General features: G+C 38.3%; 1 protein-coding gene across 1 annotated transcript in view; it reads right to left on the reverse strand.

Moving 5' to 3' along the window:
- Positions 1 to 13,367, reverse strand: part of LOC140234658 (CWF19-like protein 2) — a 53,596-nt gene extending 40,229 nt beyond the window's left edge. The window contains exons 1-3 of the mRNA XM_072314691.1: positions 13,284 to 13,367; positions 11,017 to 11,120; positions 8,543 to 8,659 (exon numbers count right to left, since the gene is read on the reverse strand). Of these exons, the coding sequence (XP_072170792.1) occupies positions 8,543 to 8,659; positions 11,017 to 11,103 (204 nt within the window). The 5' untranslated portion in view covers positions 11,104 to 11,120; positions 13,284 to 13,367. The remainder of the gene's footprint in view (positions 1 to 8,542; positions 8,660 to 11,016; positions 11,121 to 13,283) is intronic.
- Between the last annotated feature and the right edge of the window lie 807 nt (positions 13,368 to 14,174).

Consider the following 14,174-nt stretch of genomic DNA (forward strand, 5'->3'; position numbering starts at 1 on the left):
CAGGTACACAAGGTCTAGATAGTCAAGGGCAATATATGGAAACCAGAACTAGCAATGCAGGTGGTGTAGTTTTATTTGATGCCAACCAGGAATTAACTACAGACGTATTGAAAGGAATCATGAAGGTGGTCTATGGTGTTAGTGAACCCAATGAAAGCACTCTCCTTATGCTCAAAGAGCAGATGGAAGAGAGGCCAAGGCTGAAGACAAAATTGCTGAGAGATCTTCATCTTGGACATTCCATGTTTAAAAAGAGAGGCAAGAATTCAACAAGAGCCAGAGACATTTCATCTGATAAATCTCCTGATGGTAATGAGACCCCAAGCACATCATCTCCTTACAGGAAAGTCCGGCATCCATCTGATGTACCTTCTAGTGAACCATCATCTTCAATATCTCCCTCATCATCTTCATCAATGGCAGCCTCCAAGCTTCAGGCATCCACAGTCACCATTGCAGGAGGCATAAAGTCTGCAGAAGCATCAATCTCAGCTGTGACATGGAGTCCGCACCAACCGTTGACACTTGAGAAACTAAGAGCTCACCTGGCGACCAAACATCAGAGTCAACCTATGACAAACAATGGTCCCATCCGTCTTGTGCCTCCTCAGACTTGTCACCTTATCAACCCCAGAGTAATGCACACTATACCAAGCATGCAAAGTCAACATCCAGGGACCTCATCAGCTCAACAGTTTGCACAGTCAACACAATCTGTGCAGCCAAATCCCATACCTACGTCCCAATTAGGAAGGATTCGCTTCATTGACAATGCTGTTCCCACACCCCATGCGGTCTTCTTGCCACAAAGTCGTACGGTGAATATCCCTGAACTGAAAGCAGGTCCACCAGGTTCTATGGATGTCTTAGTTCCCGTTGATGCTTCTGGCCAGATGAAACCTCCATTTGTGGGTATACCATTGAGGACCTGTAGAATAGAATTTACACCTGATAAATCAGGACCTTCTCATGAACAATCATCTTCTACATCAGCACCAGCGCACCAGGAAAACCCACCAAATGCAGTTCAAGGTGCTGAATCTCTTGAAGAGGGTCAATCCACTTCCATCCTTGCACCTCACACGAGCACTCCTGGAGTTCCAAAATCAACGGTAGAAAACATAAACAGAAACTTAAATAACACTGTTCAGTCTGCTCAACCAGCTCTTCACCCCCAAACAACTGCAAATAGCCAACCAATAGTAGTTAATCCTAACACACCATCTGGGATGGCGCCTGGGGTACTACCAACCCGGGGAGCACCACCAGTACTACCACCTGGGGTAGTACCACCAGTACTACCACCAGGGGTAGTACCAGCAATACTACCACCTGGGGTAGCACCGGCAGTACTACCACCTGGGATACTCCCACCCCCACCCTCCCTTCCACCAGGTACTGTCCCTCCAGGCATGGTTCCCATCGGTGTACTGCCAGCTGGTATGGTGCCTGGAGGACAAATTCCTCCGGGGCTTCTCCCTCCTGGTGTAGTTACTGTCTCACTACCACCACGCCACACTGCACCAGTGGCGGCTCCCCTTGGCCCACTTTCCAGACTTCAAGTGCCAAATCAACAGGCTTGCCAGCAGAATCAGCAACCAGTACAACATACAAGATGTATGTCTCCTAAAGAGAATACACCTGCTAGTTCTGTTGTAAATAGTACTACTGTAATTTCATCTGTACCAACAAGTAGAGCTAACCAAATGGATAATTCTCCTGTGGAACCATCACCTGCCAATTCCTCTGGTGCTACAACACCATGTGTGCCCCAACTGGGAAAGAGTGGTGAGCAAATTGAGATCTTAAATGTACACTCACTTTCTGGCAGAGAGCATGGCAGGAAGGCCACCACTAAAGCCTCAGAGGAAGAGGCACAAGTTACAAGAAATGGAATTTCACCTGCACCAATAGTCGCTGCAGTTCACTCAAATGCCAATAATGACAGATCTGAGGGGCAGGAAGGAGCTAGTAGCAGTAAGCTCATAAAAGAAGAGCCAACCTCTCCAATCAATGAATCCAGGCCAGAGGGAGATTGCAATCACCCGGGTGAACTGCTCAAGGTGATCCTTCCAAGCTCTGCTCGAGCTCATTACCAGCACTTGCTTGACCCTTCATCATCTTCGAGTAACTTGCAGAAGGACCAACAGGAAATTAGTAAACCAGTATCACGGGTGGATCTAGGATTGCTCTGGAATGAGATTAATTTCTTGAGGTCAGAGATGCAGTTTATCAAGACTAGTGTGGCTGTAGACATTCATGAGATAAAGGCAGAGATTGAAGAATTCATGAAAATGGTTGCAGAAAGACTAGGTATTAGAAGTCCTGCTTCTACAAATGTGCAAGATCAAGACCACAATGGTAACAAACGTAAAGAGAAGGAGCAGGAAAATGAACCAAACAAGAAGAGAGCTAGAGTAGATCATTCATAATATTTGCTGTGAAAATGAAAACATAAACACAAATAAAATGGTTCACACAGAAAAAAAAAATGGGTGACAAGAAATTCTCCTAAAATCTTGTAGAGAAATGCCTTTGATCTTTTATTGCAAGCAGCCTTTTCCTGTCATTACAACAACAAAAGTATTCAAATCACTTCTTGAGATGTTTTGGAATTCTACTGAAATGTTGCAATATGTGCAATGTGATTCTAATATCTTATGTGTCACAGCTTGTGCAGCTGCAATCCTACCAATAGTGAAGTCCACAAAGTTGGGTGTAATGAAAAAGTTGTGTATAATATGTAAAGCCATGATATGGTAACATAAAAGTCAATGACCTCCTTTATTACTTTTTTTTTTTAAAGTGGTGTGTGATATTCTCAGATGAAGTGTAAAGTGATGTGTGTTGAATTTTATTTAAACTTTAAAAGGGTGACTGTATGGCTTCACTGACTTGAAGTAGCACTGTACCATACTTAACAGTTTGGGCTAGGAAAGACAGGCTACAAAAGGGGACATTCACAACCAAATAGCCAGAGAGAGGGAGAAAGAGAGAAAGAATGATCCTAACAAAAAATCTCATGTCACAAACCTGCCTTCAATTTTCAAGATGGCTGTTCCCCATGTTATAGGGCAATGAAAACATTGTGGGACCTTTCTTACAGGGTTTCAGCCCTGGTGGCCTCCAGAAACTAGAGACAGGTGACCATGCACCACAAAACTAACAAAAAGTCACACATTCCAGTTTTATGTGAAGACTCAAAAAAGGTGAAATGGGTCAACCAAATCTCTAGTTCTTTATATTTTCTAGAAGAGCAACACTCCTTCTACATAATTCTAAAGTTTGGGATCATAAAATGACTGGCAAACAGTGATTTTTTTTTTTTTTTTTTTTTTAGTAATCCCCTGCACACTCTATACATCCAACTCAAAACTTTTGAGAGATGATGCTACTGCTTCCAATGTAAGTATTAGTCATAGATGGAGTGTACTTATAGTGTGCAAACTTTCAGATTAATCTGATAATCCTTTTATGGTGGTTACTAAGGAGTTTTACTTCATCACTTTCACTATGCATAGCACAGCTTGGTGAGGATTAAGCACTAGAATAAAACCTTAATTTCAAAGCCTCTTCTCTCATTAAACACTTTTCTAGAGTGTGTGCTTTCTTTTCAGGTTAGCAAACTCCATCTGTATTGAGTTATCTCATTTTAAAGCTTATAAACTGCTCTTTCTGCCCTTCACTTAAAATTCATATCTGCCGACTTTTGGTAGTTTGGTGATGCAGGATCACATATGATACTCCTAGGTGTTGAAAACAAGGGAATAGTTTTGCTCTTTATAAACTTAAAAAATGGCACATCACATGGTGATGTAATTGGTATGGTTGAAATATTGTTGATGGTTATAAATATGATTTCATAAATCATTATGACACTCTTGTTTAGATTTTTGAAGTTAGGTTTAAGATTTTCCTCAATTTTCAACCCCCTGTACAAAACTAATCTTTGCAATGGATTCAATGGGTGTGTGTGCGTAATCCTAATGCATTAACCATGCCCAATGGCAGTGAATAGCACAGCACGAATTTCATAAAACTGATTTATAATATCAAGTTGAAGCCGACTCTAACAAACTTGTACACTACTCAGCTGAAACTGTATCAATTTCAGTACTACAGTACCTGATGTACAATTGTGTAGTTTTTGAATTATTAGCAATCACAAGTGTGCATAACTTTGGACATCTTATATACGCTTCCAAAACTACCAAATTTCCCACAATTTCAATTAAATTTTTCAGGGAAGTTGATTGCCATTGCATCTTTCAGCTTGTCTAAAATAGACCACTACTGCATTTAACAGGACTGTTCGAGTATATCGCCTTGATGCTTATTATCAACATAACATATTATCAACATAATTTTGTTCATACTGTTTTCATCAGCAGAGTGAGGCACCTGGTAATAGGTATAGGGCCATTTGCCTTTTCTCTGTTTGTACTGATGGGTATGCTTAAAGTTTTCTTTTGCACCAATATACTACATAGAAATGGAGAGAGAGACAATATGAGTGTATCTGTGAATGACAGTATGGAATGATTGTGCAAAAAAGGAAAAGAAAAGGTAGGGAGACCAGTGAAAATTCAATGAAAAAAAGATAGAAGCAGATGGCAGCAGAATTGTTGCAAACCTGTCTTTCATTCTGTTTTCCTTAAAATGTTTGTACTTAAATATTTAAACACTGTGCTTTGTTTTGTTTTGTTTGGTGTGTGTGTGTTTTGACATTGCACGATGCAATGTGCTCATGCATGAGAGCACACCTATTCCTAGTGTTTCCACGATGCTTTCAATTTCCTACAGCTAAACTACAAACTATTCACTTAGGTGTGACACTTTCTTATCAAAATTCAGAAACTTCTCTTCGAACGGTAAATACACATTGTATGTAGGCAGAAATTTAGAGAGTTGTTCAAGTGTGAGGAATAGACGAGTTTGTAATTCCACTTTGCACATAAGCAGAAAGAGGTCATTTGTACCAACAGGCATTTTGGTTTGTTAACTCTTTATGTGCCATGGTGTAAACCCCCTGTGCGCCACATTATTCTGAGATAGCAACGTAAGTCATGCTTTGGGAAAACAATCTGTTTTTCAAATCTAGATGTAATTTTCATAGAATTTTGTTACCCTGAGCCTATAATGAGCAAATATGTAAAAAAAGTCCAAGCATTGCTTTGATGTAAATTGTTTTGACAAATCTGTGATTTGTTTTCTTTCAGATGACCAGTGGCTGAATCATTGTAAAGGCATGACTTTTGCACACAAAACAGTGACAGAAACTTAGTATTTACTTGCAAATCCAGGAGGACACACTGCTTGATAGTCATTCACCACATAAAATGCAAGCTACATGCGACAGGAATAGAACCGCAAGAAATGTTTTTATTGTACTGTGGTATTTAGCAATTTATTTTCGGTTTGGGCAGGTTTGTGCATTTGAGCAGGATATGCGAAGTTGGCAACCGTCGACTGAGTCGGACGTGCGAACGTGGCACATAAAGAGTTAATTCACTGAGATGAGCATCTGTGATGTGATGATTATTCATGTGATCCTTATCTACATGGTGCTTGCCAGCACATCCATCTGACAGCAAGTCTGGCATTGGTCAATATCAAAAGAAAAAGGCTGTTCCTGCATTCAGTACAAAACAATGAAATGGATTCCTGTTAAAATGTCAACTGATGGCCTATTCTGGTCACTTGGTTGAAACACAAAATGTCAACTGATGGACTTTTCTTGGTCACCTGGTCTAAATGCAAATGAATTCTTTGTTTGAACACGAATTCCGTGAATTGTTGTTGGGCAAGCTAATACTTTATGCCGCTTTGAAAATGAGCGAAGTGCCTAACCAACTGAGAAAAAAAGAAAGGTAATTTGTACCAATGTGTACATGAGATAATAACAAACTGGCTTATTTATAATCACTGTACTCAATCCTTGTTGTTTGTTTTTTTAATGGCAAAGCACACTGTGTTCATGCATGAGAGCACACCTCCTCACAGTGTTTTCATGATTTCTATTTACTACAGCTAAAGAGGCAACAACAAAATATTCACTGAGATATGATACTTTCTTATAAAATCTAGAAACTTGTTTTTGAAAAGTTAACAGAAATTAAGACAGTGTGTTCCTGTATGTGAAATTTATGATTGTGTAGGCCAGTTTACTTATTTTTGTGTTATGTGCTGATGAATTTTGACCAATTTTGATGAAGGCAAATGCTGAGCTAGAATAATATTTCAAACCCAGTGTTACCCCATGATGTAGTAGTGGCTGTAATTCATGTGCTTGATGTGTCTCAATGCCACACATTAATCAAAGTCGCATAATTATATAACAGACAAGGTCTAGGAATGTATCCCGACAAGGTCTAGGAATGTATCCCAACAACAAATGGAGAAGAAAAAAAAAACTTTTTTGGGCACTTGCCTTTTGACAATGATGTGATAAATACTCTGTATATACTAGAAATGATTATTCATGATCACAGTTAAACTTGCTACGATAAGTACTTCACTTGTAAACTTTGAGTGTTCATATTGTATGTGTTTGATATGAACTGTTTTTCATTGATAAATTTTGTTTACATTGTGGCATGTAAATTATCTCTGTGTGATACAGCATTAAAATAATGTGCCTCATTTTGTATTGATGTAAAACACAAAACAACCTACTGTTTTTAAATCATTTTTGTATGTGGTTGTGAGTGTAGACTAACACTACATAGTCACATAACAATAATGCAGGCATACACATATACACTGTATAGACACAGACACATAGACACACACAAACACCTAATAATGCTTATTCTGCATCTTTCACCATTTAATCCCTGCTCCAACATATGCAAAAGTCATATTACCAGGCCGAGCACAAAAAAGTTACTTGCTCTAAAATTTGTGCTTTTACAGTATAGACATCCCTTCAAATGACAATAAATCATCTGAATGGTTTTCATGCTTCCCATGCAGTCCTGTCATTCTTTTCAAAAGTTTCTATGCCTTTCATTGCACCCCACTCCCCCTCCACCACACGCACCTGTAGAATAAAGATAAAATCATCAAAACAGGTACTTGATATGGCCAGATGTGAATCATGTCATAACTGAAAGTCAACTTAGTTTTGATACCCAAAAGTTTAATTTCTCACTCACATTTCATGGCATAGGGGAAATTAAGCAAAGCAAGATTGGATGTGGCATGGGTAGCTTGTCTACAACCAAGTGGTATTTTTGAGACATCCATGTATTTTTATATGCAGTTACCAAGATTATTTTTTTACCCCTAGAAGAATTAAAACTTAAAGGAACCAAAAGGTTTCAAGAAGAATTAAACCTTAAAGGAATATAAGTGTGGATTGGGTGAAAGCAGTATCAGTAAAACACAACAGTGAAAGCTTGAGGAAAATCAGGCTATTAATTGAAAGATTACAAATTTTTGAAGTTTCAGTGTTGTCATTGCTGAATAAGGAGACTACTACACTTCATAACACCATTATGGACAAAAATTTAAAACAAAGAAAATTCACCATATTTTCATTTTTGTAGTATAACGAAAGAGAATATGACTTTCTCTTTCAAAAAGTAAGCAGACAAATATTACCCTTTATATGTCAGTAAAAAGTCACTGGAATGTGTACTTTTCATTAAATGTGTGGAATTCTCCTTAGTACATTGTATATTGTCTTTATATTGTTGTCCAATGGCATTGAAAAGGGTAGTAGTCTTCTTATCCAGCGATGATAGCATCAAAACTTTAAAAAAGTACTCATAACTTTTGAATGGATTGTCTGATCTTCCTCAAACTTTCGGATATAGATTTGTATCTGCTTGGAGTGTTTTTGTTTGTTGTTGTTGTTGTTGTTGTTGTTTGATGTTTGTTTGTTTGTTTGTTTGTTTGTTTTTTTGGGGAGGGGGGCTAAGATTGAATTTTGACCCATAGCTGGTATAATCAAGATAGCATTGCAGGAATATGAACGTCCTACAACTATGATTGCCATGGTGTTTGCACTTATAAGCCTCCTGAATTACGCTCTTTCAAAAGACATAAGGCAGGCATTAATAGGACACAAGGCTGAGAAAAATGCACATAGTGGTATACACTAATCTGCTTTAAAAAGGCAAAACAAAGAATAGTTTCATTGAAGGTATAGTGAGGCATTATAGTTTTGAGTGAGCATTTCATACTTAAGCTTGAACAGAAAATGGACAGGTGGAATAGAAATAGTTTGGCCACATTGGATGAGGAACATCATCATCTGCCACATCTTTTCAGTTATTTTGCATTTTATATTATTTTGTGGTTTTCTGGAAAACAGATATTCAGACAATGATGGCAATTTGATTAGAAATTCACAATCTATAAGACTTGATATTGCTGCTAGTACGATTAATATCTTCGTCATATGAGAGATGCTAAATGAATAAGCCTTGTGTTCATGCACTGCACATGAAATTCTTCTAATCTGCTAGTTTTAGTGAAGAAATATTCTCTATCGCCCGATATGCCAGAATATAATTCTATACTGGAAGGTACTAACCTGCTGTCCTACACACTGCTTCGAAGCATAGAGCTCCCTCATCAAATCATGCACCGGAGAATCTTGTTTGGCTGCTGTAGATGGTGCTTCTACCCATTCTGCCTCTGCACCAGAACTCTTAAGGTAAGCAATGGAAACATACATAATCAACAATGCAATCAATTCTAGCTATCAATAATTCTACTTTCGAAAAATACCTGGGTTTTCAACTCTCACTACTCTGTGCTGTGCTTTATGGGATATTGTTTGGGATGTAATCACTTTTTATAGCAAACAACACAAAGCGTACCATACACCACACACACTTGGCAGCGTGAAGCCATCTCCAGTATCTCGTTACCCAGGATCTAGTCCAGTGCATCTAGATCAGCGTATGCCAACTTTGCACCCAGGTCTGCATATATCTACCAGGTACTTTAAAACCAGAAAATGTTATCCACAGAAATACTCATGATGGAAATTGACAGAATATTAATTTGTTTAAGTCATATTTTGACCAAAACAGACAAACAAACAAGCTCGCGATTATTTTGTCACGAGTAAGATTTTAAAAGAAGAATTATTCTTTTGATAGTATACAAATACCATTCAGGTACAGGCAAAACATGAAAGAGTTTGAAGACAATCTTACAAAATATCATATTGGTATTGATCAAACACCCATCAATCAGTGAATAAATTTACCCTTGTCATTCTGAAGGTTAGCTTTATCTGAAATTAGATTAGGTTTGTGATTGCACAAGGTTTGTTCATCTGAAAGCAAAATATGGTTTATAATTCTGAAGGTTCATTCATCTGAAAATGAAAAAAGGTTAATTATTCCCAAGGTTCATTAATATGAAATCTGATATTCTGAAGGCTCATTAGTATGCAGTTTCTTTTCATTATCAGATTAGCAAACTCTATTTAATTTTTTAATTTTTTTATTTTTTTGATTAACAAACCTTTGGAAAAGCGAATTTTATAGGCCCGGATTTTACATGAGGACTTTAAAAAGGTGAAAGGGGTCAACCTAGTCAATTTTAAGTCGTTTTTTTTTTTTTTTTTTTTCTGAAATAGCAAGTCTACATCATCCTAAATCTTGGGATCATACAATGCATGGGAAACAGTGGGGGTCTCATTATAGCACAGGGCACCTCTTGGTAAGATTAAGCACTTGAACATACTCTACATTTCAGAGTCTCTTGTTTCAGCACACACTTTTCAAGAATGTGTGCTTTCCATTTTTTGGAATTTAGGTTGGGAGATTCCACTTCAAATGAGTTATCTATCACTTCAAAGCTGTAAATCTGCACTTTCAGAATCTGCCCTTAACTGAAAATCCATGTGTGGTGACTTTTGTTGGTTTTGTGATGTAGGATCACATATATCATTTTCATCTAACAAGCCATTGGGATAACAAACTTTCTGAATAATGAACCTTCTGAATCATACCATAAATGTTCAGATTTAACAACCTATTTCATTTTTGGAATAATGAACATCTATGTTAGAGAATTTGTGTGTTTTGGAATAACGAACTTGTATTTCATTATCAGATTAACCCATTGAGGAATGGATGATTTTGCAACTTCACACATTTCCCATACACAACTGCCTAAGTATACTCAGGACTAGTCTTCAATAGGGACTATAGGAATAATGAACATCACCCATGTAGAATTATCTCACCACAAGATTTTGACATGGCATTATAAAGTTTTCCTCAATTCTCTCCCAGTGTGTATTATCTCAGAAAATAGTGTTCCAAACTCTTTGCATGCCATAAGTCTTGAAAGGGTTTGAGACCAATATGTCCGCTCCTAAGCTACTATTGCTACCACATAGTTATCATCAAGAACCCAGTTGCTGGATAAAAACATAATATGTAAGTTATTTTATGTAAAGAGTTTACTTTTAAAGGTAGGGGATACCTTTTACAGACCTCCCAAAATGCAGCAAAACATTAAATATGAACCTCAGGGGACTTGTTTAGGCCACTGCTGTGAAATTTGGAAGTCAACAGTTATCTACAATTTGAATAATGCACAAAACTCAACTACTCAGTAGTTTTGTGTGTCAGCCACACTTAAGCCTTTTTGTTGCAGTTTTCTTTTTTTTTAAATCTATAAACACAAATCTAAAAGTATAAGAGCTGATGTAATAACATATAGAGTGTGTGGCAAGAATGTTTTCATAGAAATGTTTGTAAGTTTTGATGAACTTTCTTCACAAAATATACATGATGGACACACATGCAGTGCATGGGTCTGCAAAGGTAGCCTAGTAATGTACTGGAATTTACGGTGAGCCCCGAAAAAATTCAATTCAAAATCTAACGGTCAATAAAAATGTACTAAATGTTACCTTCCACTTTCAATACTTTATGGGAGTTTCTAAAATGATACTCTCTTCAACATACCACTGTATTTATACAACTCTTCATTTGAGGCATGCAAATGGGATTCCCTACCTTTAAGATACTTAGTTCTTACCTCTGATGATTCATCACCCTTTTGTGCCAGATGTTTTTCTCTCTTGTGCTTTTTCTTCTTGTCTTTCTTGTGCTTCTTACTCTTCATCCTGATACTATCATTAGCTAGCATTTGAAGTGAGAAAAAGGGCAAAAGTATCCTTTATTAGAATTAGAATGAATTGGAAACTACAGGAAGAAAATACAGATCATGTCTAAAAAGTAAGAAAAAATAGGTTATTTTCAGGGCGGTGCCTGGTAGCAAGCAGCTGAAGTCGCGATGTACCAAGACTGTCATATCCTTAGGATTGATCCCAAACGCAATTGGAAGTTCCCCAATCAATAATATCTTTACTATTGATTTTGGATCCATCATATGAAGAAGACTGTTTTCACACCCATCGAAGAAACATAATTGTAACATTGCTGAATTACACGCATGGCTGCAATTGTGATCCAAATCATGGTTTGTTCACACGACTGAGGAAAACTTTGTGGATTCAGTGGTTTTAAATTTCAAATCTCGAGAGGAAGGGATGTTTGACTTGAACTTTCCAAGTTCAAGGTACCAATTAGCAACACATACAGGAACTCTTTCTTCCCTAGACCCAAAAGGATATGGAACAGCCCTCCTCAAACTGTAATCTCTCAATTTAGCCACCTTTAAAGGCATAATTCACCTTTTGCAGATGAAACAAAAACCAAGCATTACTGCTTTAAAATAGTTCTTAAATGTGAGTTAGGGATAGGAACAACCACTGTAAAAATTTGAATCAGTAAAATCAATGTTAAGTATTGTTAAATAAACAAAATGTGAACAATAGTTATAATAAAAATGTTTCCAGACTTAACCGTCTACAGTTACGGTTTATTGAGAAAAATACAGATATCTCTTTATATTTTAGGCTTTATCGCAAAAATTTTATAAGATACATGTAGGATGTTTTGTGGTAAAACAGACCTACACATATTGCATTAAATGTCATATCTTGAAAATTTTTTGAAATCACTGTTCCCAAAGGTAAACAGGACCTTGCTGTTTCAAAATATGTTTTTCCCAAATTGAGACTACCCTCCGCTGCCACCTCCAGTTTAAACTCTGCTTGGGGTCTTTGGGAGGATCACTACCAAGTACCACGTACGAATCAATTACTCTTGAGCCATAAGAAGCGCTTTCCTGACTGCAAAGTGAGCATTCGAGGAGCGCGGTCATTCTGCAGAAGTGGTTGAAAGCGCTGCCTTCAAAAACATGATTGGAAGTCAATTACGTTCACACAACTATTTTGCTCCATAATTTTGGTGAAACATGATTGGAATCACAGACGATTGGGATTATGATTCAAATAACCCCATTTCACAAACAGCAATATCCAGCTTCTCCATGTGTAGGGATACATGTAGACTCTACACAGCTACAGTAGGTAGTTTCTATACAAAGGTGTGGCTGTACTGTAGCTGTATCCAGCGACTTGGGTGGGCCATGGCTACAATCACATGCACGCGTGCTGCTGGTGCAGAGGGGGGATATCATAATTCACATCTTCTTCTTCTTCTTCTACTTCTTCTTCTTCCTGTACTGTGCAGAACTTCCTGAGAGTATACTCGCACACTTGGTGGGCTCTCCCACATGACAGACATGAGACTCCAGACATAAAAATGCACAAAAAATATCTACAAGTTTCTAAAAAAAAGAATTCTGTAAAAGTTAAAATCTTTCTGCGCTGCCCTGGGTGGTTAGTTGAAGTTGACATGATCTTTGATCTCTGATTTGAAGATGTCAAGTGATGTCAAGTTCACTAGATCTATGTCTTGATCGAGGCAGGTGGTTCCACAGGCGGATGACCTTTGTCTGGGAAGAACGTCCCTCTGAACACTTATTATGGACTAAATTTTAGTGCCTAGTGCATTCTTAAAATAAGGCAAAATGACTCCAAGCAGGGGGGGGGGGGGGGGAGGTGTTTCATCAACGTTTGTCAGCACAAAAAGTTGTCATCACTGACAATCACCATAGTAACAGTCAGTGACCAGAGCATCTCAGCCAATTAAAACCAAGGATTTTGCTGAAATTGTCAGCGCTGACGAAAGTTGATGAAACACCCCCAGTTCATGACTAAATCATTGAAACCAACATGCAAATGAATACATCGGACTAACACCAGCTCTTTGGCTGGCTGGAGCAAACTGAGCTTTTAAGCCTGCGCCTACATACATACGGTTCTAATTCATACATAAACACACAAAAAGTAAACAACAGCTTAAATGTAGAAAGGAACAATATCGCTTAATCACCTTACGAGTAATGCTAGCTCTGTCTGAGTAGTTGTTCCGGCTGTTCCGCCAGTTGTGCTGTCCCTTGGAAATCGTTGTATCGCGAGCGAGCCGGCTAGAATCTCGATAGAAGGTCTTTCATGCTGCCCTCTACGTCTGTATTGGTGGCATCACGCGAAATTCAGGCTTGCCTCTGTATGTATTTTATGTTAGGGTGGTTGTTTATCGTTTGTTTGTCCTGTCTTGTCTTGCCGAAGATGCCCACAGTCAGTGGGTTGATTATCATGGCACCATATAAGGATGTCTTTTGGTTCTTTTGTTTCCGTATGTACAATAAAGAGAACAAAATCGATAGTCAACTCTATCATGTTATCTCCTCCCAATACAGTCCATGCGGTTTATGGTTTTCTTCTTCTTCTTCTTCTTCTTCTTCTTCTTCTTCTTCTTCTTCTTCTTCTACTTCTTCTTCCTCTTCTTTCTCTTCTTCTTATACGTGTACTGGCACGGCAGGCGGGGGGGGGGGGGGGGGAATTCGAATGCCACTTCCGGGGTCAAAAAAGTTTGGAGGGGGCACAAAGTGGTTACACCCTATGTATTCCTATGTATTGTGCTAAAAAGTGGGGGTGGGGGCCCGAGCCCCACCCCCCCCCCCCCCAGTTCCGCTGGCCCTGTATACTTTCAATTTACCTGGAAGTGCCACATATCAATCTTCATGTAGACCGGTACAGATTACGCTACTGCAGGGTTTAGGAGGCTTTTTTTTTTTTTTTTTTTTTTTTTTTTTTTTTTTGGTAGCCTATTAGTGGGCATTAGTAAGCCAAAATTAATGGACAGGTTCTATTTGAATGTGAGGAGTGTCGGCAGTGTGATGACACCTGGGTGTAACCTCCCCCCATCCCAACCACATGAAGG

The sequence above is a fragment of the Diadema setosum genome, chromosome 11, assembly GCF_964275005.1.
Source record: "Diadema setosum chromosome 11, eeDiaSeto1, whole genome shotgun sequence".
Taxonomy (NCBI): Eukaryota; Metazoa; Echinodermata; class Echinoidea; order Diadematoida; family Diadematidae; genus Diadema; species Diadema setosum.